This window comes from Sciurus carolinensis, chromosome 4 (assembly GCF_902686445.1).
Source record: "Sciurus carolinensis chromosome 4, mSciCar1.2, whole genome shotgun sequence".
Lineage (NCBI taxonomy): Eukaryota > Metazoa > Chordata > Mammalia > Rodentia > Sciuridae > Sciurus > Sciurus carolinensis.
In genome coordinates this window covers 116,103,088-116,127,727 of record NC_062216.1, presented here as the reverse complement: position 1 = coordinate 116,127,727, position 24,640 = coordinate 116,103,088, and the positions used below count along the sequence as shown (strand labels likewise).

The 24,640-nt window shown below is 53.0% G+C and overlaps 2 protein-coding genes across 6 annotated transcripts; one reads left to right on the top strand and one right to left on the bottom strand.

The window, feature by feature from the left end:
• Positions 1 to 1,558: 1,558 nt before the first annotated feature.
• Itga7 (integrin subunit alpha 7) lies at positions 1,559 to 20,381 on the top strand. 5 transcript variants are annotated; one of them, XM_047549337.1, is made up of 26 exons: positions 1,559 to 1,949; positions 6,259 to 6,386; positions 6,466 to 6,545; positions 7,440 to 7,695; positions 8,206 to 8,337; positions 8,611 to 8,730; positions 9,599 to 9,806; positions 9,934 to 10,127; positions 10,458 to 10,546; positions 10,664 to 10,791; positions 10,940 to 11,035; positions 11,208 to 11,269; positions 11,412 to 11,581; positions 11,990 to 12,139; positions 12,783 to 12,898; positions 13,444 to 13,636; positions 13,719 to 13,799; positions 13,888 to 13,967; positions 14,080 to 14,154; positions 14,311 to 14,413; positions 14,845 to 15,021; positions 15,172 to 15,303; positions 17,066 to 17,179; positions 17,404 to 17,502; positions 17,588 to 17,713; positions 19,705 to 20,381. In XM_047549337.1, exons 1-26 carry the CDS (start codon positions 1,744 to 1,746, stop codon positions 19,933 to 19,935), a joined length of 3,546 nt encoding a protein of 1,181 aa, XP_047405293.1. In that variant the 5' UTR covers positions 1,559 to 1,743; the 3' UTR covers positions 19,936 to 20,381. The 5 variants fall into 5 exon arrangements, with proteins under 5 accessions (XP_047405293.1, XP_047405292.1, XP_047405291.1 ...); XM_047549336.1 differs by lacking the exon at positions 8,206 to 8,337 and adding an exon at positions 18,657 to 18,769 and having other exon boundaries at positions 19,705 to 19,906; XM_047549335.1 differs by lacking the exon at positions 8,611 to 8,730 and adding an exon at positions 18,657 to 18,769 and having other exon boundaries at positions 19,705 to 19,906.
• Positions 20,343 to 22,894, bottom strand: Tmt1b (thiol methyltransferase 1B). Its single transcript, XM_047549338.1, has 2 exons — positions 22,212 to 22,894; positions 20,343 to 21,117 (listed from the first exon to the last, which is right to left on the bottom strand). The coding sequence occupies exons 1-2, from the start codon at positions 22,707 to 22,709 to the stop codon at positions 20,881 to 20,883; spliced, it is 735 nt and encodes a 244-aa protein (XP_047405294.1). The 5' UTR covers positions 22,710 to 22,894; the 3' UTR covers positions 20,343 to 20,880.
• Between the last annotated feature and the right edge of the window lie 1,746 nt (positions 22,895 to 24,640).

The following is a 24,640-nucleotide window of genomic DNA, read 5'->3' as shown; positions in this document are numbered from 1 at the left end:
GAGAAGGGAGGGGGGCAAACATAGAATTTGTGATAGACAAAAACAGAGAGAAGGGAAAGACGGACATTTGAATAAACATGACCTATATCCAGCAAGAAAGAAAAGTGGAAAGGTAAAGTAGGAGCCTGCAAAGTTCCAGTTTTGCCAAATTATTTCCTATCTTTTCTCCTGGCCCCATTTCTGGATTGGAGTTATAAATAGCAGAGAGTTGGAAAACGTCCCCTTTGCTTCTGTCCCAGGCTGGGGGGAAGGGAGAGGAAGAGGGACAGGCCATTCGGTCCCTGTGGAGATCCCTCTTCTGCCCCACCCACCTCTTGTCTGAGCCAGCCCAGGACTCTGGTCCTCTAGTGTACTTCCCCTTTGATGCATGGGAAGTGTACAGTCCTGGGAAATCTGGTAGCTGAGACACCCTTTCCATCCTTCAGTCTCTTGGGTCCAGTCTCTTTCATCCCTGCCCTTGTTTGACACCCTCAGTCTTTGTTGATCAAATTATTGCCATTCTTTCGCCTTCTTTTCTCCATTTTTCTATTCGTTACCCTCTCTGTACCTCCGGAGTTGTTCTTTCTGCAACCTTGCATCTGCCTTTTTCCTCTGTTCCCTTGAATGCTGGAAATGTGCGGGGCGTGGCAGCGCAGGGCTGTAATTCCAACCCCTCGGGAGGCTGAGGCAGGAGGATCACAAGTTGAAAGCCAGCCTCAGCAATTCAGCGAGGCGCTAAATAACTTAGAACCTGTATCAAAATAAAAATAAAAATAAATAAAAATGGTTGGGGTTGTGGCTCAATGATTAAGCGCCCCTGGGTTCTTTCCTTGGTACCAAAAGAAAAGAAAATGCCAACCATGCAGTTAGCATTGCCTCAGTCATTGACGGTCTCTGGGAGGTGGGAAGTGGTTCTTCAGCAACCTAAGGTATCCTCTGTGCGACGGTGGGGAGGCGGGATCGCTAAGGGACCATACCCCCAGCGTCTCTCCCCTTTCTTCTCTCTTTTTTTTTTTTTTTTTTTTTTTTTTTTATCTTTTTCTCTTTTTTTTTTTTATTTTTTTTACGTTTACATAGGGTAATGATGTTTATTATATTTTTCCCCTCCCCCCCACCCCTCCCACCCCTCCCACCCCTCCCACCCCTCTTTTCCCTCTACACAGTCCTTCTTTCCTTCATTCTTACTGCTCTCCTTAGCCTAACTCTAAACCTAACCCTAAACCTAATCTTCTCTCTTTTTATGTGTACAACTCTTTTCCCAGGTTGTCCTTCGGTCTCATGCCACTTCTCACTCTCTTCTGCTCCTGTTTGTACTTCTTTCTCCCCATTTCTAGGCGCCATCTCCGCCTCTTTAGGGTGGGAATGCGGGGGAACGGGGAGGAGTGGAAAGCATTGGGGTGGGGCGGACCTGGTGTTGGGCTGGAGGGAACAAGGGCTACTTCCCACTGAAGGTCTGGGCATCTGGGCCGGAGTCTCCACCTGCCGCGGGAAAGAGAGGGCGGGGCAGAGGGCGGGGCTTGGGCGGCACCCCTGGACTAGGAGGCGGGAGCGCGCGTGGACTCGCGAGCTGCGGCGCTGTGGTTGTACTAGCCGGTGCTGGTGCTGCGAAGGGGCGGCAGAGGGAGGGGCGGCCGGGCGAAAACTCGGAAGACCCCTGAAAGACCAGCTAGACTTCGGAAACTGGAGACACGCCCGGGGAGACCTGTGTTTTCTTTGCACTGTTTGTTCTTTGCATTGTTGGGGAGCGCTCACGGGATTCGTCCCATGGCCGGTACTCGGAGCTGCGATTCTTGGGGGGGCCCTGGGATTTGGTACCTTCTTGGTTCCTTGTTCGTCGGACTGTTTTTTCCACGGGCTGTCGCCTTCAATCTGGATGTGATGGGCGCTCTGCGCAAGGAAGGAGAGCCAGGCAGCCTCTTCGGCTTCTCCGTGGCCCTGCATCGGCAGTTGCAGCCCAGACCCCAGAGTTGGTGAGTCACCACCCCCGCCCAGAATCCCCAGGCCCAAGCCACAGATCACCCCTCCCCCCAACTCTCCAGTCACCTCTTCTATCTTCAAACTCTACCAAGACCTATGCTGCCCAGAGACATCCCACACCCCACCCTGGAGACTTGCCTCATCTGTCTTGGGTCTAGAGCCTACCTCAACCCAGGTCCTGAGACCCAGAATCTTGGCTTTGGGAGAGCGTGGCACTTATCTTGGCAAGGAACCATCTCCTTTTGCCTTTTCCCTTAATTCGCATCCTTGTTCCAGCTCCAGGGTCTCAGACTCCCCTCCTTTAGAGGATTAAATTCCCTTAGGAAGGGAGGCCGACCATTCTGTCTCCACTTAGGGCAGAAGGAAAGGGAAGGGACAGAGAGGATGAGGGTGCCATGGGAGGGATGGGGGGTAAGACTCCAGAAATAACTTCCTGCCAGAGCATTGCTGTGGGATGGGGTGAGGGCTTCAGGACACTGGAAGGCCAGGAGAGAGCAGCTGCCACTTCTGTGGCTCAAGGCAACAGGAAGATTGGAAGACTGGGAGGGCCTGGCAACCTGCAGTGGTGGTTTGGTGACAGAGTGGCAGAAAACAGTCTCCAAAGTAGTGGCGGTGGTGGTGGCAGCGGCGGCGGCGGCGGCGGCAGCAGCAGCAGCAGCAGCAGCAGCAGCAGCAGCAGCAAGAGAGATCCAGGAAGGATGCTGGCCAGGCTGCTTCCTTTCCTCTCCCTTAGGAAATTTCCAACTCCAAAAATTTCAGCAGGGGAGGAGTGAGGGGTAGAGGACGATTCTAGTTCTCATCTCATCAGTTCAGGACCCCTGGGAGATGGACACAGTTAGGTGGGGCTTGCTGCTGGTCATGCTTCCTGTACTCTTGGCTCTTACTACATGTAAGAAGAGAGACAAGAAAGGGAAGAAAGCTTCCCACCCCCATCCCGCCAGGGGGTCGTCTCTCTCTTCAACCAGTGCCTAAGAAATGTTAAATGTCCATTACTGGGATCAATGCTGTCCACTGGGACTGCTGCCTTCCCATTATTGCCCTGGGGGCAGAGGGCAGGGATAAGAGCTTATTTCTCCTTAGCTACTGGAGGTGGGGGCTAGCTCTAATCTTTCTTGTTCCATTATCACTGTCGTCTGGGAACAGGGTTGGTGGCCCCTAAAACTTTGAGATGTATAAAGGAACTAACTTCACCTTTTCTTCAGGCTGCCATCCCTTCCTCCCTCATCTCTGTCTCATTCCCTCCCCTTCTTCTCTTTTCCCCATCTGCCAGAGTTCCAGGACTGGAGGCCTTTTTAGGACATGCTGAACTCAGAGCTATTTCCAGGCAAATTCTAGGTTATTTTTAATAGCTTGGTCTCTTGTTATTTCCCCCTCCTCTCTGAATATGGCTCCTGATTTTGTCTCCCAGAGAAAGCCAAGCTGGGGGACATTTACAGAGTGGTCTGACTGCTTAACCTTGTCTTTTTTCCCGGCAGGGGGCGCTCTGTTGCTTGGTGGCGCTAAGAGGTCAGGTACCTTGCTCAGTCCCTAGCTTTTAGTTTCAAGGGCTATCCTTAGCATCCACTGATGGAAAGGCTCCGGATAAGACTTTGAGGTCTAATCTTCTTATTTTGCTCTGTGGTAATTTCCATCAACTGTGAAATGGAGATAAACAATTGTACTACCACATAGGGTTATTTGGGGATTAAGATATATATATATATATAATATATATATATATAATATATATATATATATAATATATATATATATATATTGCTTAGAATAGTGCACAGCTATAGTAGGTGTTATGAAAGTGTTCGTAGTTCTGCTATTCTTATACTGTGATCCACAGAACTAGAGAAAAGTTTTAGTGCCTTACAGGATTCCTGAGTCTAAAGGCTTGGCTTGAGACCCCAAGTCTGAGCTAGTCTGCCAGGTCAAGTCACCTTCCCAGCAGGCCACCCAGATTGAAGAGGGTCAGAGAGGGGCCGGACTTGGGCAGGAGCCCCCATGTGTGGAGAATTGAGAAGTGCAGGGGTATTGGGCTACTCCTTCTTTTGCACTTAGATGGGCCCCTAGGGGGTCCCCCTGCCTCCAGCTGCCAACCCTTTTTTTCCTCTCTGTGGTGGGTACAGCTGTGGTTACCCTTCTGTCTAGGGGCCTGGGCGGTCAGGACTCATGGGATGGATCCAGAAAGGTGTGGCTGGGGCCAGAGGTGGAGGGGCTGAGGAGGCCATGTGTGTGTGCTCTTGTTCCAGGAAGAATTGGCTGATCTCTTTCCTCATCAAGAGCAGGGTTGGGCTTGTCTATACACTCACTTTCCTTTCTCCACATAGGTCCCTCCCTTCTTCCCTACTCCTAGCTTCTAGGGGAGATGTAAGCATGAAACACTTCAGTTTCTCTGAGTCCTTAACTATGTCCTGACCAGCTGAGGTACAGGTCTCTGTGAGTCCACTTTGTGGTACCAGGAATTGAATCTAGGGCTTTGGGTATGCCAAGCAGACACTCTACCACTGAGTTACATCGCCACCTTATCTTGATACTCCTATGGAGTAAGCACAAAGATGAATAGGACAGCCCCAGGCTTCCAAGAGATGACCCCTGTGTTTGGAGGTTGGGGGCACTGCTGAGTAGTCTGGAGGCTGATATTTGTTTGCACAGAGCCCTGTCATCTAGATTCTTTTGTGCTCAGAGTACCCTCCTTTCCCTTTCCTCCTCTTCTTTCCTAGAGTGGTCTAAAGTATTCTGAAGACAGGCCAGTCATTGGGTGGAGTGACCTTAAGTAATGGAGTTGAGTAGACATAGATTTGAATTCCAGCAAGCCTCCTTACTGTCTTTGAATAGAGTTTCCTCATCTGGAAGACAAGAAAAGAATCCTTGTCTCATAAAATTGTTGTGAGGATAAATGGGATAATGAACGTGGCTTGCCTTGCCTGATGTCTGGCACTTATGTGGAGAGTGATAAACATTATTTTCTCATATTCCTTGTTATCTAGCATAGATTCTGACCCATAGTAGGTGATGAATAAATACCACTTCCTTGCCTTACCAGTGCCTGACACAGGGTTCGGCATATGATAGGGTGTCAATAAATAGTTGTTAAATGAATGCTGAATGTGTGTCCTCTTCCCTGTTGCTCCCCATCCCCCTTGACACTGGCTCTGACATGGGATGACAGCTGCTAAGAGACGAGGAGGAGTTGTGGGAAGGGAGAATGGCTCTGTGCCCTCCCCCAACCCCATCAGAACTGGCATGATGCCCCACAGATGCCTGTCTGTAATATTGCCCTACAGTTTTGGGCCTTGCCCCCCAGGAAGGGAGATGGAATAAGAGTGTGGGTGAGAGGCCTTGAGGTTTGTCCTACTGCCACTTTTGAGTGTTTCCTTCTGCAAAGAGAGGACCCATGTGGCCAGTCGGGGGTTGCTGGCTCACCTCACCCCTCTTTCACTCCTGGCTTGGGGGCTTAGCCCCAGGGGACCCAGGCAGCCTCCATTCCCAGCGTAGTCCTCCCCTGGGGAAGATGCCTTGGCTGTGATCATGGAAAATTGTCCTGCCAAGAAAGCTGTAGCTGGGAAAGAGGCTGAAGGGGAGGTGGAGAGAAGACTGGGTGGGGGCAGGGGATGAGAGGAGAGAAGAGGACCATGAATGTGGGAGGAGAAGGAAGAATGGGGAAGGGGATTTAGGATGTGGAGAGGAGAATGAGGGTAGGATCGGTGACAGAATGAGAAACTTGTCCCTACAGCCAGAGTGACTGATCGAATCCTGGGCTGGCAGAGCTGCTGATGGTAGTGGGAGGGGGTGTGTTTGCTGGGCCCCTGATGAGGGAGAAGAAGGCCCATATCTAGCTTCTTGCCTGGCCTCTGAAGCTGGTCCCTGAGCCACACTGTGGTGTCACTCTGGGACCCTGTTGCTCTTGCTCCCAGCATTCTTGGCATTTCTGGCAGCATTTCAATTGAATGAGGGTTGGGGAGGAGGGCAGAGCCTGGGGATGGGGCCAAGCAGCGGGTAGGGAAGGCCTAGGCAGGAGCAGGTGCTGGGAACAGGCGGTTCTTTCAAACAAGCAGTGCCAGACAGGCTGCTCCTGTTGGTGAGTTTGTGTTTGTGTGTGTATCTGCTCTGTGTGTCAGTCCTTCGCCCAGAAAGTATGTGACATGATGACTGTAAGACCCAGGGTATTGGTCTGTTCTCACCAGAATTTGAGAAAAATCACTCCCCCCCGTCTCTTTAGTCCTTGAACACTGCTTGGCCCCGGGGCCCGGGCAGTTCAGGGGAGGTTGGAGCACACTGACCTCTAACTCTGGCCTCTGCCCCATTGTGCAGGCTGCTGGTGGGTGCTCCCCAGGCCCTAGCTCTTCCTGGGCAGCAGGCAAATCGCACTGGAGGCCTCTTCGCTTGCCCCCTGAGCCTGGAAGAGACTGACTGCTACAGAGTGGACATTGACCGAGGAGGTGCGGCCCTGCTGGGTGGAGTGGGGGAGAGGAGTTGGCCTCCTTTTCTCTTCCCTAATTTCCAGTGTTTTGTCTCCAGCTGATGTGCAAAAGGAGAGCAAGGAGAACCAGTGGTTGGGAGTCAGTGTTCGGAGCCAGGGACCTGGGGGCAAGATTGTTGTGAGTATTCCATGTTGTGACTGACTGCAGGGATGATGATGACACTGCCCGCGGTGATCGTGTATGCTGTGTCACTTGCCCAGGTGTGCTTACGGAGCACAAGCTGGGCACATAGTATGACTCCCAGGACCTCCAGAAGATACAAATAAATATAAGACGTGGTCCCTGTTCCTAAGAAATCGAAAAACATCTAACTGTTCGTTCATCCACTCATCTATTTGTCAAACTGTTATGGAGACCCTTTTAAGCATAAGGAATTGTGCTAGTTACTGAGAGAGGAAATACAAGGACAATGGAAGGCTTGGTCCCTGCCAGATAGTTTTGGGGATCTTCATTCTGTCTTTTGTATGTCTCTCTGGGTCTTTTGCTAACATGCATAGGCACATAATTATCAAGACCGGTTACCACAGGGGTGAATATGGTTACCATTAAGTGAGAGGTCCAGTCCCCAGCCCATAAGTACAGAGGAGGAGTGGAAGAGGACTCTGGCAGTGTAATGATTTGTCCTGGACTTTTAGGAATAGGTCAGGCCTGGAGAGTGAAGAGAGAAGATGGTTCTTTGTAAATGAGGTGGTGCTCTTAAAAGGTCCAGGGACAGGGCCAAGCTTAGCATATTGCAGGATTGTGATCAGACCACATCCTGTGTCTGTGGGTGCCTAGGCAGAATGTGGAATGAGGATGACTTCCTGAGAGGGCAAGGAAGTGAGTGCAGAAGGGATACTGGGTAATGCTAGGACCTGCTTAACACCGGCTGGGCCGTGGTGCTCCAGTGATGTTGGCATCTGGGTGTCTGTATGTGTGTGTGATGCGTCTGCCAAATGTCTGCATGTGGGCAGCATGCAGATCCCTGGTCCACACAGGAAATAAATGACCTTTCTTGCCTTCTTTCCATAGACCTGTGCACATAGATATGAGTCAAGGCAGCGAGTAGACCAGATCCTGGAGACGAGGGATGTGATTGGTCGCTGCTTTGTGCTAAGCCAGGACTTGGCCATCCGTGATGAGCTGGATGGTGGGGAGTGGAAGTTCTGTGAGGGGCGCCCCCAGGGCCATGAACAATTTGGGTTCTGCCAGCAGGGCACAGCTGCTGCCTTCTCTCCCGACAGCCACTACCTCCTCTTTGGGGCTCCAGGAACTTATAACTGGAAGGGTGAGTCATTCCTTAGGGAGCAGGCAGAAGGGGACCAAAACTTCCTCTTACCTCAGAGATGGGGTTGCAGACAGCAGGTGGCCAAGCATGACCACGCTTTCACTGGCATGTTGCCCTGGGGCACTTCTGTGCCTTCTACTCCCATCATGCCCAGCAAACACATGAACGGGGTATCTCCTCTTCTCGCATGGTCAAATGTTCCTCCACATGCTGGCATGAGTCCCCATATGCACGGCTGGGTCTGCTCACCCAGCCAGGGCTTGCTTGCTCCGACACGCAGCCCCGCCCTCTTCACTGCCATTCCTGCCTCCGCACGCTGCTGTTGGCTGAGCTGACACTCGGTGAGTGTGATGCCAAGCCCAGGGGACCCCAGGATGCTTGGGTTAGGGAGGGGGGTGAAGATGGGACTGGAAAGGAGAGGAAGGGCTTCCTCATGTGCCTAACTCAGTGTCCCACCCAAGGGGTGCTCCTTGCTCCCTGCTCTAGGCACTAACAGGACTGTCCTTGCAGGCACGGCCAGGGTGGAGCTCTGTGTGCAGGGCTCGGCGGACCTGGCACACCTGGACGACGGGCCCTACGAGGCGGGGGGTGAGAAGGAGCAGGACCCCCGCCTCATCCCGGTCCCTGCCAACAGCTACTTTGGTAGGGACCCTTCCCTGGCCCAGAGCCACTCTAACCCTCTGCTCCTCTCTCGTCCTCCCCACCCCCATACTCCCATCCTTCTGTCTCTGTCTCTGTTTGTCTCTCACCCTCTCTTATGTCTGTTCTCTTCATCTCTTTCATTTTCTTCCTCTACCTCTTCCTCTTCCACCTTCTTCTGGCTTTTTTGTCTGGCTCTCTCTCCTTGCTCTGTGGTCCTTCCTCTGGATGTCTCTTCCCTGGTGTCTCTTCCCCACCTCCCCCCCACCCCCACAGGGTTGCTTTTTGTGACCAACATTGATAGCTCAGACCCTGACCAGCTGGTGTATAAAACTTTGGATCCTGCTGACCGGCTCCCAGGACCAGCCGGAGACTTGGCCTTGAATAGCTACTTAGGTTTGTAAGCTCCCACCTCCTGGGCCCTGGGGGCTTGGCCCTGGCCTTCTCTTTCCCCAGGGAACATTCTTTTCCTGCCCTGCCCTACCAACACGCACCCAAGGCCCAAATTGCAGAGAAGACCTGGGTCTAGTGACTAGGCCCAGGAAGAGGAGGCTTCAGGGGTGACAACCTTGAGGCTGTCAGTGAGGGGTCTTCGTGGAGGAAATCCAGATGAAGTGAAAGGGACAGGCTGAGACTGTCCTGGGAAGGACAGTGCTGACCTCTGGTGGGGGGGCCTTTCTCTAAGGGATTGATGGTGGGCCCACACTGGGGACAGGTCTAACTTGTTGGTAAGTCGCTCCATTTTCTCATCTACATCCCTCTGCTGAGGAGAAAGAGGCCTGAGAGACATTTGGGTGAAGCAGGTTCTTCCCTGCTTGCCCGAGTCTCCCTCCCACGTGAAGACTTCTCCTCCTGTCAGGGTGGTGGGAGTGGGGCTGAAGAAGCTGCACTGGATGGGCCTGGGGCCTCCTAGGGTGTGTAGATATGGGCATTGCCTCAGCCCAGCTCCTGTCCCCGTGCCCCTCCCACTGCCCAGTCATCTGGGCTTCTCTGTCATTGCCTTTTTTTTTTCCCTCCTTAGTCCCTGAGGCTGACCTCATCATACTTCTTGTGCCACACTCCAGCCTCTGGGTCAGGAGCGGGTGGGAGGGCTGCCAGACCCCTGCAGGAGGAGAAAGAGCAGTCCAGCTATGGTGGTGATGACTTGGGGGCACCTTTACCTTCTGGCTCCAGACCTGAAGGGGCAGGGGTTGGGGGAGCTGGGGTGCACCTGGCTTCTGAGTCTTAGGGAAACACTAACTGGTAAGTCACCCCTCACTCCTAGGCTTCTCCATCGACTCTGGGAAGGGTCTGGTGCGAGCAGAAGAACTGAGCTTTGTGGCAGGGGCCCCCCGTGCCAACCACAAGGGTGCCGTGGTCATTCTGCGCAAAGACAGTGCCAGTCGCCTAGTGCCCGAAGTGATGCTATCTGGGGAGCGCCTGACCTCTGGCTTTGGCTACTCGCTGGCTGTGACTGATCTGAACAATGATGGGTGAGAGTGGGCAAGGGGAGTGGGGCCTAGGGGTTGGAGTCCAGGAGGTAATAGTGACTTTGGGCCTCTTCTCTTGACTCCCTTGCCCTAGGAGGACCCCACACTGACTGTCTCCCTTTCTCCATAGCTGGCCAGATCTGATAGTGGGTGCCCCTTACTTCTTTGAGCGCCAAGAAGAGCTGGGGGGAGCTGTGTATGTGTATATGAACCAGGGTGGTCACTGGACAGAGATCTCCCCACTCCGGCTCTGTGGTTCCCCTGACTCTATGTTCGGGATAAGCCTGGCTGTCCTGGGGGACCTCAACCAAGATGGCTTCCCAGGTGCGATTGGGAACAGAAAAGATCCAGTGGAGGGAGGGGGTTAGGGGAGGGATGGGAAGCCCCTCAGAGGTCATGGGGGTGGTCTTCTGAGGGCTTAGAAAGAGGATTCTGGGCTCACATCTGAATTTTAGTATGCTTTGTAACCTTTTTGAGCTAGTATCTGAAGGGAGTTGCTGAGGGGATTAAAAATGTTGTGTGCGAGGTGCCTGGGACTTTGCAGCTTCCCAATACAATATAGAATGCATTATACAGAACTGAGTGCCTGAGAGAAACTGGGGCCTGGCCTTGTCCACCCCTTCCGCAGTGTGCTACCTTTCCCCATACCCCCAGATATCGCTGTGGGAGCTCCCTTTGATGGGGATGGGAAGGTCTTCATCTACCATGGGAGCAGCCTGGGGGTGGTCGTCAAGCCTTCACAGGTGAGGAGGAGGGAATGGATGTGGGTGGAATAAGGGCCATAAGGGCAGGGGAGGCAGGTAGGGGAGGCAGTTGGGGGAGATGGGGTTCAGCAAAGGAGGCTGACAGCTGGTCCCCAGGTGCTGGAGGGCGAGGCTGTGGGCATCAAGAGCTTCGGCTACTCTCTGTCGGGCGGCCTGGACATGGATGGGAACCATTACCCTGACCTGCTGGTGGGCTCCCTGGCAGACACTGTCGCACTCTTCAGGTAAGCCGCTTCCTCTCATCTGCCTTCTACCTCCCTGAGGCCATCATCCCCTCCCTGTAACTCTGACCCTCACTCCGAGTCTGAAGCTGAAGAGCGTCCGGCCTCCTGTCCTCATGTTTCTTGCACCCTGGACTCCCCATTCCCCTAGGGCAAGGCCAGTTCTCCATGTCTCCCATGAGGTCTTCATTGCTCCCCGAGCCATTGACCTAGAACAGCCCAACTGTGCTGGTGGCCACTCAGTCTGGTGAGGTGGGATCCAAGGAGGGCAGAGGAAGCTACCAAGGTCTAATTTCCCTGTCCCTGTCTCTCTCCAGTTTGGGACTGGAAACTGGGCTGTCACAGGAATGGGCAGGGTGGGTCTGGGATCTTGGCCCATCAGCCTTGTTTGGCTCAGAAGCCACCCTTTGCCCCCACAGTGTGGACCTAAGGATCTGTTTCAGCTACATTGCAGTCCCCAGCAGCTACAGCCCTATTGTGGGTGAGCAGGGTCCTCTCCCTCTGGTCATCCCATTGGGTTTCCAGGAGGGTCATTCCAGGGTGGAGAGGAGGGAACCTTGGGGACAGAGTCAGAGGGAGACATTCCCAACTCATGGCCCCTCTCCTCTCCCCACACACCACAGCCCTGGATTATGTGTTAGATGGGGACACAGACAGGAGGCTCCGGGGCCAGGTTCCACGCGTGACCTTCCTGAGCCGTAGTCCGGATGACCCTAAGCACCAGGCCTCAGGCACTGTGTGGCTAAAGCACCAGCATGACCGAGTCTGTGGTGACACCATGTTCCAGCTGCAGGTGGACACTGATCCCTAGCCTGAGTGTCATTGTCTTTGCATGTCTTCTCCTTGAGTCCTCTTAGCTGCTTCTGACACTCACACTTCATTCTGAGATCTAGACTCACTCTAAGAAACTTCCCTTGTAGCCTCACCTTCTCACTGCTGCCTGCTTGTGTCTCCTGTACTCTCTGGAGGTGGAGATGGCAGGTTCCATTTTCACATCTAGTCCTCAGTGCCCTAAATCCTGCGTTGCCTTCCTTCCCTAATGCAGTCCCTCTCCCTCTTCCTTGCTCAGTTCTCCACCTTTGTCCTTTATCTTCCTAAACTTCTTTCAAGTTTCAGAATCTGTCCTAGATCTGACTGGGGCCTCGGGCAGGGCTGGGGCCTGGAGGTCGTTCCAGTGAGGAACAATCTTTCCTCTTCTCAGGACAATGTCAAAGACAAACTTCGGGCCATTGTGGTGACGTTGTCCTACAGTCTCCAGACCCCTCGGCTCCGGCGACAGGCGCTTGGCCAGGGATTGCCCCCAGTGGCCCCCATACTCAATGCCCACCAACCAAGCACCCAGCGGGCAGAGGTGAGCATGGGAAGAGGTGCTGGGAGGGGCAGAGATCCTAGCCCCCACCAGTGACACCCATTCATTGCTTGCAAAGCTCTTCCACACGTCACCCCAGTAGTTCCTCATGTCTCTAGGTGCTATAACAAGTAGATCCCCAGACATAACATGGCCCAAATGGCCACATGTTTCTAGTCCAGGGGGGTGGTGTTCTTCCAATCCCTGTAGTCATTTAGGGTCCCAGGCTGATGGGGGTCTGTCATCAAAAGTGGCCACACCATCAAATGTGGCCTCCAAGATCCTTCTGGCCTTTCAGCTAGAAGAGGGAAATATGAAGCTCCTGGCACAGGTCTCACAGGCATCCCGGGAGTGGTCCCCTCACCACTCTCCTTGTCCTCGATGTGGAATTCAGTACCTGCAGTTGAAGCTGGGGAAATGTAGTCTAGCCATGCACTGACCTGCTGGTCTCTACCACAGCATGGCAAGACACCCATCACTGAGCAGCTCAGAGTGGCTAAGTGACCATCCCGATACCACACAGCTAGTAAGCAGCAGATCTGGGTTGTTTAATCCTGTGATACTCTAACCCACCATATGCCTTGGTGACACATTTAGCCTCTGCCTTGACCCTTAGGAATGACCTTCTCCTCAAATCTCTTTCCAGATCCACTTTCTGAAGCAAGGCTGTGGTGAAGACAAGATCTGCCAGAGCAATCTGCAGCTGGTGCATGCCCGTTTCTGTGCCCGGGTCAGCGACACAGAATTCCAGCCTCTGCCCATGTGAGAGGGGTGGGGAGCATGTGGAAGGGGGAGAGATGGCAAGAGCTCAAGAAATGGGATGATGTGCCCTCAGGAAGACCAGGCAGAGGGAGGGATCTTGCAGAGAGAGGACCAGGTGGCCATCCAGAAGACTGAGAATTGAGTCAATGATGGGGGCCAGAGGGACCAGGCAGGCCTGGCATAAGTAACAATCCTTTACAACAACACAATAACAATAGAGTTTACATACATCTCATTGTTTTTAGTCTTCACAAATGTAAGGTAGGAATTATTAGTCCCATTTTATAGATAGAGAACTGAGGCCCAGAGAGGTTAAGGTTACTTGCCCAAGGTAAGAAGTAGTGGACTGGGATGAGAACAGAGATCCTCTGGCTCTCAGTGGTGCACAGAAAAACCTGACTTGGATTGGTGTAAGATCTAGGAGACCTGGGATGGGAGGAGAGGCAGCAGTGTGCACTGGGTGTGTGTGGGGTGGAAGGGGAGGCTGGAATGGAGAGGCAGGGAAAGGGTTCTGATCCTAGAGTGAGTGAGATCTGACCCTTCAGGGATGTGGATGGAACAACAGCGCTGTTTGCACTGAGTGGACAGCCAGTCATTGGTCTTGAGCTGATGGTCACCAACCTTCCCTCGGACCCAGCCCAGCCTCAGGCTGATGGGGATGATGCTCATGAAGCCCAGCTCCTGGTCACCCTCCCTGCCTCACTGCACTATTCAGGAGTCCGGGCCCTGGATCCTGCGGTGAGGGGCCTGGGCAGGGTTGAGTGGGGTCTCGAGGGGCTCCAGTAGCCCAAACTCACCTTCCCTTCCTTCCCTACTCCAGGAGAAGCCGCTCTGCCTGACTAATGAGAATGCCTCCCATGTCGAGTGTGAGCTGGGGAACCCGATGAAGAGAGGTGCCCAGGTCAGCACACCTGCCCTTAGTCCTGTCTGAGTGGCTGCTCCTCAGTCTCCTAGTGCTCCTCTGACTCTCTCGTTCCACTGTGGCCTAGGTCACCTTCTACCTCATCCTCAGTACCTCTGGGATCACCATTGAGACCACAGAACTGGAGGTGGAGCTGCTGTTGGCCACGTAAGCCTGGTGGGGCAGGATGGTGGCAGGGTGGTAGCAGCTGGACTGGCCTCATGGATCCCATGGAGGTGCCTGTGCCTGCTGCTCACATGTGCCCCTGTCCACATGCCAGGATCAGTGAGCAGGAGCTGCATCCGGTGTCTGCTCGAGCCCGTGTCTTCATTGAGCTGCCTTTGTCCATTGCAGGGTAAGCCCTGCTCAAGTGGGCACTCTGCAGAGGGCGGGAGTATCACCACTCTGAAACCCTGGCCCGGGCTCTGTCTCCCCTGTCCTTACCCTTCTGGCTCTCCATTCAGCCAGACCCCAGGCTTCCTCAGCCCCTGTTCTGACCCCTCCATACCAGGGTGGCTGTACCGCAGCAACTCTTCTTCTCCGGTGTGGTGAGGGGTGAGAGTGCCATGCGGTCTGAGCGGGATGTGGGCAGCAAGGTCAAGTATGAGGTCACGGTAAGTGTCCTGGTATGTGGGCCCTCCATGGCCTTCCTCCCTTCTTGGCCCAGAGGAGAGGCTGGGACATGTCTGAGGGACCACATGGTCCAGTGAGTTTGGGGCCTTTACCCTCCACCTGGATCTCGGCTGTGGGCATAGGTGCTGGGGCCTCAGCTGACCAGCTCCTGGTTCTTTTGACTGGCCATCTCTCTCCTGGTCTGAGGGATGGGACACTGGGGAAAAGTTGATGTCTGTCATTAGAATTCTATCTGGGGCCTCTCTTGCACCTGCTCAGGACACCTCCAGGGAGAAAATGGTGCCTTGTCGGGTCTAGATCCCAAGTCCTTGCTGAAACTGTGCTCTTGATGCCCTGCGCTCAGCTTGTCCCTTCATCTCTGTGGGTTTAGGGTCTGCTCAGAAACGGAGCTCCCTTCCTTCCATTCCCATAGGTCTCCAACCAAGGCCAGTCGCTCAACACCCTGGGCTCTGCCTTCCTCAACATCATGTGGCCCCACGAGATTGCCAATGGGAAGTGGCTGCTGTATCCCATGCGAGTGGAGCTGGAGGGCGGGCAGGGGCCTGGGCAGAAAGGGCTTTGTTCCCCTAGGCCCAACATCCTCCGCCTGGTGAGGTTTAGGCAGGGTAGGCCGGGTAAGACTTGGGAGGGATGTTATGGGTCTGGGGTAGCAGGTGGGGGTGGTGGGGGAAGAGATGTGAGCGCAGGATCACTGTGTTTGGAGGGCCATTCACTGGTCCTTCCCTTCCCATGTATCCAGGACGTGGACAGCAGGGACAGGAGGCGGCGCGAGCTGGAGCAGCCGGAGCATCAGGAGCCTCCTGAGCAGCTGGTGCCCAGTACGTCCTGGTGGCCGGTGTCCTCTGCTGAGAAGAAGAAAAACATTACCCTGGTGAGGGAAGGGTGAACACAGTGCAGCCACAATTGGGGCATAGTGGGATAGGGAACGCCACCGGGGTACAGAGCTTCAGGGTGGCAGGCATTCAGGGAGAGTGGCCTGTCACGACGTGCTAGTCAGACACCTAGGGCAAAGATGAGTTGAGAAGACAGTTTGCAGCACAGCTGGAGGGGGGGTGCCCACAGACTCCCCAGCTCTTAAGTGCTCACTCCAAGCAGGGCACTTGACCTGTAGTCAGTTAGTTAGCTGAGCAGTCCATTCTCCTCATATTTATATAAAATATTACATTTTGTAGGGACAGAATAGGTCTTTGAGATCTGTTTATTGTTTGTTTGTTTTTAATAGTGCTAGGGTTGAACCCAGGGCCTTATGTGTCCTAGGCAGGTGCTCTAACAGAGTTACAACCCCAGTTTTTTTAAAAAGTTTTATTTTTGAGACAGGGTCTTATTAAGTTGCTGAGGCTGACCTCAATCTTTGGCCTTACAATCTTTGGCCTTAGCCTCTGAGTTGCTTGGATTACAGGCATGCACCACTGCACCTAGCTCCTTGATGATTCTCAAGAATATGATATATTGTTATCAGCTAAGGTCATTCATGATGTACAGTAATAGAGCTCTTGAGTTTGTTACTCCTGCCTGACTGAAACTGTACCCTTTGATCAATACTTCTTTATGCACGCCCACCTGTCCAGCCCCTGCTCTAACCATTCTACACCTACATCTGAGTTCACCTCTTTTAGATTCCACATATGGGTGAGATCAGGTGGTATTTGTCTTTCAGTGCCTGGTTTGTTTCACTTAACATATGAAATAGATTCTTTTACACAAAATTAAGGCAGACAGTCTTGCTTTTAAAACAAATTGACTAAGGACTCTTGAGTTGCTCAAAAGTTGCGAAATAAAGGACAACTCAAAGTACTTCAAGCACCCTCAAAGTCATTCTTTTGTGAATGAACTGTGGCATGATGAATATAACATTTGTGCAAATAGGTTATTAGTGGCAACTTGGCCAAATGGATTTAGGTCAGTCTTGGAAGGAGCAATCTGAGTTCCTGTCCTCCCAGCAGATCCTGTGTGACTTTCCTCCTCCTTCAGTGAGTTTGAGCTCAGTGCAGGCCTGTGGTTTTGCCTAATATGGACCTGTCTTGCAATACCTGCTTTACAACTTAATGGTTTTGCTAGCTGGTCACCTGGCCTCTTTGGTCCTCAATTTTCTCCTTTGAAAAATGTTACTAATGCTGGGCTTGGTGGTACATGCCTGTAATCCCAGCAATTCAGAAGGCTGAAGCAGGAGGGAGGTCACCCTGAGCAAATTATTGAGATCCTGCCTTGAAATAAAAAATACAAAGGGCTGGAGATGTGACTCAGTGGTAGAGCATCCCTGGGTTCAATCCCCAGTACTTCAAAAGAAAAAAAAAATTAATAATATGCACTGTGCAGAAGTTATGAAGCTTAAATGAGATATAATTGCTGCCAGATAGTAGGTGCTCAATAAACGAGACTATCATAATGCAGCATAAGCATCAATTGGAGAAGTTACTGCCTTTTTCTGTGAAGAGATCCCCTCTGTGCCCCTCATGCATTTCAAAGCCAAATAGCTCAGATTTGGGGTAGGCAGCTATTTTGCAACATAGGGTTAATTTGGGAAGACTTCCTGGAGGAGGGAAGTTTGAGGTCCTGAAAGGAGAATGGGAGAGATGGCAGGCTCAGTGGGGTGGGGCTGAGCAGCTCTGAGTCCTGCCTGTCCTTGTCCTCAGGACTGCGCACGGGGTACAGCAAACTGTGTGGTATTCAGCTGTCCACTCTACAGCTTTGACCGCGCGGCTGTGCTGCATGTCTGGGGCCGCCTCTGGAATAGCACCTTTCTGGAGGTGAGAGCATGGCTGGGGCTGCGGGATGGGTTTTCTGCTTCCTCAACAGCCCCACTGGGATTCCCTTCTACCTTGTCCTTGTCCAAGGGCAGCACATTCCTAAACCAAGCCAGACAGAAACACCTTTGGTGTTGGGTAATATCCCATTCATAATTTCAGGAGCTGGGGGGATGTCAGGGGAACATGGGGCATGTAGGAGAGGGTCTCCTTCCCCACTCCTTTAGGAGTACTCGACTGTGAAGTCCCTGGAAGTGATTGTCCGAGCCAACATCACGGTGAAGTCCTCCATCAAGAACCTGCTGCTCAGAGATGCCTCCACAGTGGTGAGCTGCAGGGCTGGGCTGGGTGGTTGGGGGACTCTCTTTCCTTCTCCTTCCACCTCTCGCTCCATTAACCCCTTGTCCCCAGATTCCAGTGATGGTGTATTTGGACCCCATGGCGGTGGTGGCAGAAGGAGTCCCCTGGTGGGTCATCCTCCTGGCTGTGCTGGCAGGGCTGCTGGTGCTAGCCCTGCTGGTGCTGCTCCTGTGGAAGGTGAGGCTTGGGGAGGGGGTGCCTGCTAGAGGCTGGACTTCCTGGTTGGGCAGGCAGACATTTAAACTGCGGCTCTCTCATTCACCCTCATACCCATGTATTCAGCAAATCTACATTAAGTACTGATCCTGCATGCACCAGGAACTCTATCCAGCCTTGGGTGTTTCAAAGATAAGTCAGATGCAGATCTTGTCCTCAGGAATTTTGTAGTGTAGTGGGGTTATTGAGCCTCACAGTCAAGGCAGAAGGGGTTGAGTTGAGAAAGGGGGAGTTCAGAGGAAGGGAGACTCAGGGGCAGACGGCTCTGGAGCTGGGCCTTAGAGGAAAGGGAGGTAGTAGAATCTGGGGAGATGGGTGGGTGGGGCCTGAATCTTCCAGAAAGCCTACGGTAGGCAAAGCTATGGAGCCTTGGAAGTATGGTCTGATTTAACGAGTGTGGCAGTGAAAACTGGAAAGAAAACTGGCCAAAAGGCCACCAAGCGTGGAGAACTAGTTCCAGGGAGCTGCCTTCCCTGGACTCTGAGCTTCATATACCAGGTCCACATGGTACACACCCAGCTGTAACAGGATCCCTTTGGCATCTGGGGCTCAATGTAAAATCATACACATACCCACCCACATGTCAGTACAGGCAATCACAAACATCACCAGGGCTCATCATTCCTGAGCCACATACCATATCTGCAGATGGATGTAGAACAATACATGTCCCTGGGCTCTGTGGGGCACTGCCATACCTCCCACCTGTTCCCTGGGATAGATCACAGACTGAGCGCACCCTTTGGCAAGTCTACCCAGTCTTAGGGGAGATCGATGGCCTCATGAAACTGGCCTCAGGATGCCTGCCCGCTGCACCCATGGGAAACAGCAGAGAAAAGGCCTCCTCCGTCTTCAGTCTTTCCACCCTCTGCCTCTTTTGCCCCCTCCTCCCTCAACTTCCCAGTGCGGCTTCTTCCACCGGAGCAGTCAGAGCTCATCTTTCCCCACCAACTATCACAGAGCCCATCTGGCCGTGCAGCCCTCGGCCATGGAAGTTGGGGGCCCAGGGACTGTGGGGTAACTTGTGTGTGTGCATGAGTGTGTGTGCAATATGTGTGTGTCTGTGGGTATGTATGTATGTGAGAATGAGTAGAGCTCCCAGCATTCAGGGATCGGGAATAAGGAATGTGTTTGCATGAGGATGATGTAAGTCCTAGTGATGGAGGTGACACATAATTAGGAGGCTGAAGTTATAAGGGTACGTGTACAGAGTAGAGCATGCACTAAGATCTGGGTGGGCTCATGGGGGCTGAGCATGTAGGAGTGTGGGGAGGTTCCATGCACGTCTCCTGTGGGCACGAGTGTGCAGAGGTGAATGTGCAAGGAGATGTTGTGCAGCCTGAGCTTGTAGGAGTCTTGGGCAGCTCTGTGTGTGAGTGCGAAAAGGCCACATCACCATCTTGGTGTGTAGGACCAGCATGGTCATGATGTAAGGAGGGAATGGAGTACTGTATTCATGGAGGAGAGGGCCCTGCCTAAGGGGGATGCTACCCAGTGTGCAAGCACACAGGGTGTAAGTGTAAGGTTTGAAGGGGTCTCTTGCAGGTATGCAGGGGTTGAGGAAGCCATTTTCCTTCTCGGCTCTCTTTAGTGTTCTGGGGGATGCTAGTGGGTGTCTTAAGAAGCTTGGGTAGGGTAGAAACCTTGGGAGTTGGAGGTCCTAATGTTCCACCTTCAAGGCTCCCTTTCAGAGGCTGAAGGAGATTTCCTTGGTCCTGCTCCTCAGCCCCCTCTTGGTCTTCCTCTTGCTGTGAATGAGAACCTGGGGCGCTGGCACTGGTGGGACCCTGGGTGCTGCCCATGGTGCTGGATGCTGGCTAGCCTGTCTCTTCTGCTTCAGCTGATTGTTGCTGTCCCAGGGAAGGTGGGGCAAGGCTCTGTGCTGTGCTGGGTGTCTGTCCCTGGGACCTCAGCCCTGCAGCTCCTCATGGTCTGGCTTGGCGTCCTTACAGATGGGATTCTTCAAGCGGGCAAAGCACCCTGAAGCCACCGTGCCCCAGTACCATGCCGTGAAGATCCCTCGTGAAGATCGGCAACAGTTCAAGGAAGAGAAGACAGGGACCATCTTGAGGAGCAACTGGGGCAGCCCCCGGCGGGAGAGTCCTGACGCACACCCCATCCTGGCTACTGATGGGCACCCTGAGCTGGGCTCTGAGGTGCATCCTGTGCCAGGCACTGCCTAGCTTCCTTGGTCCCAGCCTGGCCCACAGGTCCCCTCCATCTCTTCCTGAGTAGCTCCTCTGGATGAAGAGGGTGGAATCAGTTGCTGACATCTAGATTTGGCAGGATCTGCTTTCTCAGGAGCACAGGCCTCTCCCACCCATGAGAACCACACTCAAACCTCCCCTCAGAATGCTGTGAGAAAGAGGGTGTATCAGGGATGGGGCTGTGGGGCAGGGAGGGAAGGCAGGGATGTCCTGCTGCAGGTGGGGAGGAGGGATCCCCGTCCCTCCCTCCGCCACTCACCCTGTGTAACCTGTCTCCCCCAAAGTGCCTTGGCCGGAGGGTCAGGGAGGAGACTGTGTCACTGACTCGGGGGCTCCTCCCTCCTCAGTTTCCCTTCTCCTCTGACCTTAGTTTGCTGCAACAGTCTAGTGGATTTTGTTTATTTATTAAAAAATATTTGAAGACAAAACCTCTGGCCTTTTTGCTAAGTACTGCTCCCTCGTCCCCAGGGTTTCCCCTTCTCTCTGGCACCCCCACAGCTCAGGACAGAGGCAGTAGTGGGGAGGGAGGCTTAGGTAGCCTGGCAGGGTTGCAGGAACATCAGAGGAGTCTAAGGGGCACATCAGAGTAGCCTAAGGAGTGCAGGGGAACTTTACCTTGGGGACAAGGGGACGGCATGGGAGCGGTCCTAGGAGGTGGGTGGGTGAAGTCTTGGAATTTTCAGTTAAGGGATGACAGGGTAAAATGACGTCCTCCCTTTGGTCAGGGTAGGAATAGGTCTTTTCTTGGAGCTAGAGGTTCCCCTAGGGCAGAGGCGGGAGAGAGGAGCTAGGGGAGGATGGTGGTGGGAGCGGCTGCTCTCATTCTTGACCAGATCCCTCTCAGCAGAAGACAGATTTGGCTGTGGACGGCTTGTTCTGACTGGGGACGGGGTAGGGGAGCAGATGACCACCTGGGGAAGCTTATTTCACAGCCTTCCCCATGATGTGGGGCCCAACAGGTAACCATTTGAGGGGAGGGGGCTGTCGTTCCATTTGGATCTCAGAGAACTGGGCGTCCTCCAGGTCCTTCCAGGTCTCTCTGGTGAGGCAACAGCCGTCCCCAATGTGTTTCCAGGTGGGCTCAAAAACCTGCTGCCACATGAAGGCCCAGCTTCCTCGAGGATAAGCCACATGCTCCCAGAAGAACAGCACTCCTCCCTGGGAGAGAGGAGAGGGCTAGTGTCGCTTAGCTGCTCGGTCCTGTTCCAGAAACTTGGAAACCATCCTACGCTCCTCTCTCATCAAACCTGTCAAATCTGAGTGAAGTGGGAGCAGCTGGTCTGAGAGTTCATGGAGTAAACCATCCTCTTTGACATTTTCTGCAATCCCTTCTCCTTCCCTCCTCAAAGTGCCTGTGAAGAACCTCTTGTAGCTGAGGGGGAAATGACTGCTGAGAGATGGTTAAAGAATGCCCAGGGGTTCTGCACAGTCGGGCAGACAGAGGGCCGCTAAGAAACAGGCCAGACGCTCACTGTATACAGATGCACCAGGCCTCCCTACCAAGACTCAGGTGCACTCCATAGCTACTTCCCGGACATCTCCAACATCCCAGGGAGGCCCAGGCCCGGCCTGATGACCATAGGGGGTTCCTCCAGCTCTTCTCTACCCACTAGACTCCCCTTAGTGACTCACTCACCCCCGTGCTCTTAATTAGCAGCTACAGGCTGGTGATGTCCGAATCTCTACCTCCACGCTGCATCTTTTTCCGCCTTCCAGTTCTAGACTTCTAGCAGCCTGCATGGTCTCTCTGCTTGGCTGTCGCAGCAGCTCCTGGGACCTAATGAGCCCCCGACAGTGCTCTTCCATTCCAGCAAACACTAGCACCCATTACCTCTTCAGTTGCTCATGCTGGAAACTTGGAAACCATCCTACAGTCCTCTGTCTCCATGCCCAGCTCGAAATCTTACGGGTCAAAACATCTTGTGAATTCTACTCCCCCTAGTACCTCTACTGGGACATGTATTTCCCCCACCCCTCCATGCTCTGTTTAATCCCTCTGATCTCAATTTAAATGTCACTTCCTTAGGTGACTTCTGCTCCTGCCTCCACTTCTTGTTAGGTGATCCTCCTGCGTGTCCCACAGCATCCTGTTGTGCCCCAACATGGTCACATCTCTTATTAAGCAGCAGGTGGAGATGGTGGGGTGTCTAATGTACTAGTACCTCAGATTCCCCCTCCTGGGCCCCCAAACTCTGGGGTGGCCAACGCTGTGCTTGCCTGCCCCAGGCCCACACCCCTCCCACCCTGCTCACCGGCCTCAGCACTCTCTGGACTTCCTGCAGGACCCTCTTTGGGCTCTGCACAGAGCACAGCACCAGAGTGCAGACCACCACGTCCATGGAGCCATCAGCCACTTGTTTCATGTCCTCGCCAGGAGCCACCACAAACCGCTCATATCGGAGGTGCCTGTTCTCAGCCATGCTCTTTGTCAGGAACTTCTCAAAGTGGGGGTTTGGGTCCAGGCAGGTGACCCTGCAGCCAGGAGGATAGAACTGGAAGTTGGCACCAGTGCCGCAGCCCAGGTCCAGCAGGGCCACCTTCCCAGAGGTTCTCATCAGCTCCTTTATCTGGCCGAAGAGCTCCCGTTTCTTGCTCTCCATCTTGCGGTTGGCATTGTCAGCCAGCATGGCCATCAGGTAGGGGAAGTAGCTTTTGCACAGGGGCTGCCAGAAGCCCAGCAGAGCCATCAGGTGCAGGGGCAGTGTCAGGAGCAGCATGAGCAGCTGCAGGAGCAAGACCAGGACGTCCATGGCACCAGCTCCAGGTGGTGCTCCTGCTGGGGCACTGGTTTTTTTCTCTGCCCAGCTTTTGCGTCAACCAGTCTCCCCTCCTTCTGCTTTAGGACTTTGCTCCTTGTTTCCGGATTGGCAATCTTCCTTACAGGGTGGGGAGGGTGTGTGGAATTCCTCCAGAAGGCCCTGGTTTCACATGGCTATGGGTTTTTCAGAAGTTTTATGTGGGGTGAGGGGACAGGTGATACCTGTGTTCTGGGGAGCTCTGCCCAGCTGAAGAGGGTGGCATGTGCTGACTCACCTCAGAGGGAAATAGGAAGGGGGGCCAGGGGTTATATCTCAGATTACTGTTTCATGGGAGCCAAATGCTAGAGAACAGCTGAGTCATGGGGGATGTCCTAGTCTCATTCTGATCCTAGGTCTGCTTCCATTGGTTGTGCAAGCTGCAAATTCTGGTAGGGTTTCCCAGGCACACCCTCAGGGTTTGATAAACTGTAACAGGCCTTTGCCCCACATGGAGGCCAAACAGAATGTTCAGAGTTAGGCCTGATTGGTCATAAGAAGGAGGGCGGTTACTGGTCAAAAGAAAGGCATTTTCTGAGCTTACTGGTAGTTATTATTATTATCCAAGGCCTCCAGGCTCCAGAAATAGAAGAAAAGGAGGGGGAAAAAAAAAGCAGAGTACAGGTGAAATTAAGAGACCTAGGTTCTAAAAAATCTTAGTTCTGCTACTTAGTTCTGTGTTCCCTTGGGCAAGCGTTTTTACTTTCTGGGTTTCAATTCATCATAAAGAAAATTTATATAAAATAGGGAGTATAAGGAGAGGCTGGAGGGCCTCACACAATTTCCAGGTGTCCCTGTGCTTTCACATTTGTGTGATCTAAGAAAAGTGGAGTAAGCAGCAGGAAGCAGGTGACCCTGGGTGTCCTCACAGCTCCCTGAGGACCCGATCACAGTCTAGGACGGAAACCCCCATGGCTTCAGGTCCAGGCCAAAGATTGCCGTTGAAGCAGGGGAGTCATAGACACCAGGCTTGGGTCACAGGCATCTTAGCACAGAGTCCCCAGGTCTCAGGTAATTAGTGGTGGCTTCGCTGTTGGATGAAGGCTCCCTCAGCATCTTGGGAGCAGCTCCCCATACAGAGTACTGAAGGCTGGACACCAATTGCGTAGTGGTCAAAGGAGATTTTTTTTGGTACTAGAAATTGCTGGGGTGCTCTACTAGTGAGCTACATCCCCAGACTTTTTGTTTTTTATTTTGAGACAGGGTCTCACTAAATTGTCCAGGCAATCCTCCTGCCTCAGTCTCCTGAATAACTTGGGATTACAGGTGTATGCCACTGCACCTGGCCCAAAGGAAGTATTGTAAAGATCGGGTCATGTAGACATGGAACATTTTGTAAATGTATTCTTGGTTATTTTACCTTTTTTTTGTAATTATAAAAATGAGTCTGTTCTTCATTTTTTGGATTTCCCAGGTACAAAATGATATGTGGAAATAATGATAATTTTACTTCTTCCTTTTCAATTTTGGTATCTTGTTTTTCTCTTGCTTAATGTTAACAATGTTAAATAGTGGGATGGACACTAAATTCCTTTTCTTGTTCCTGAAATTAATGGGAATACTTCTAATAATTTCGCATAGGTAGTTGTTCATCTGTATTGTTCGAGCCTCTTGCCCATCTTTTTATACTTTGCTGGGGTTACGAGTGTGCGAATTAAATTTCTGCCTCCTGACTTGCTGGCTTCCTTGTGGGTTCTGTCCATAGTTGGCACTGGCAGGAGAGCAGATGGCTGAGGAAGAGGGTGTCCTCCTGCTTCTGGCTGGCTGTGGGGGCAGGTGTGGGCAGCGGCGGAGCTGGAGCAGCAGTGGGATCGGGAGGTCCCAGCTGCATCTTCCTGAGCCAGAGGCTGCATCTTTTCAGTAGTTGCAGCTCGGGTTGAGGTGGC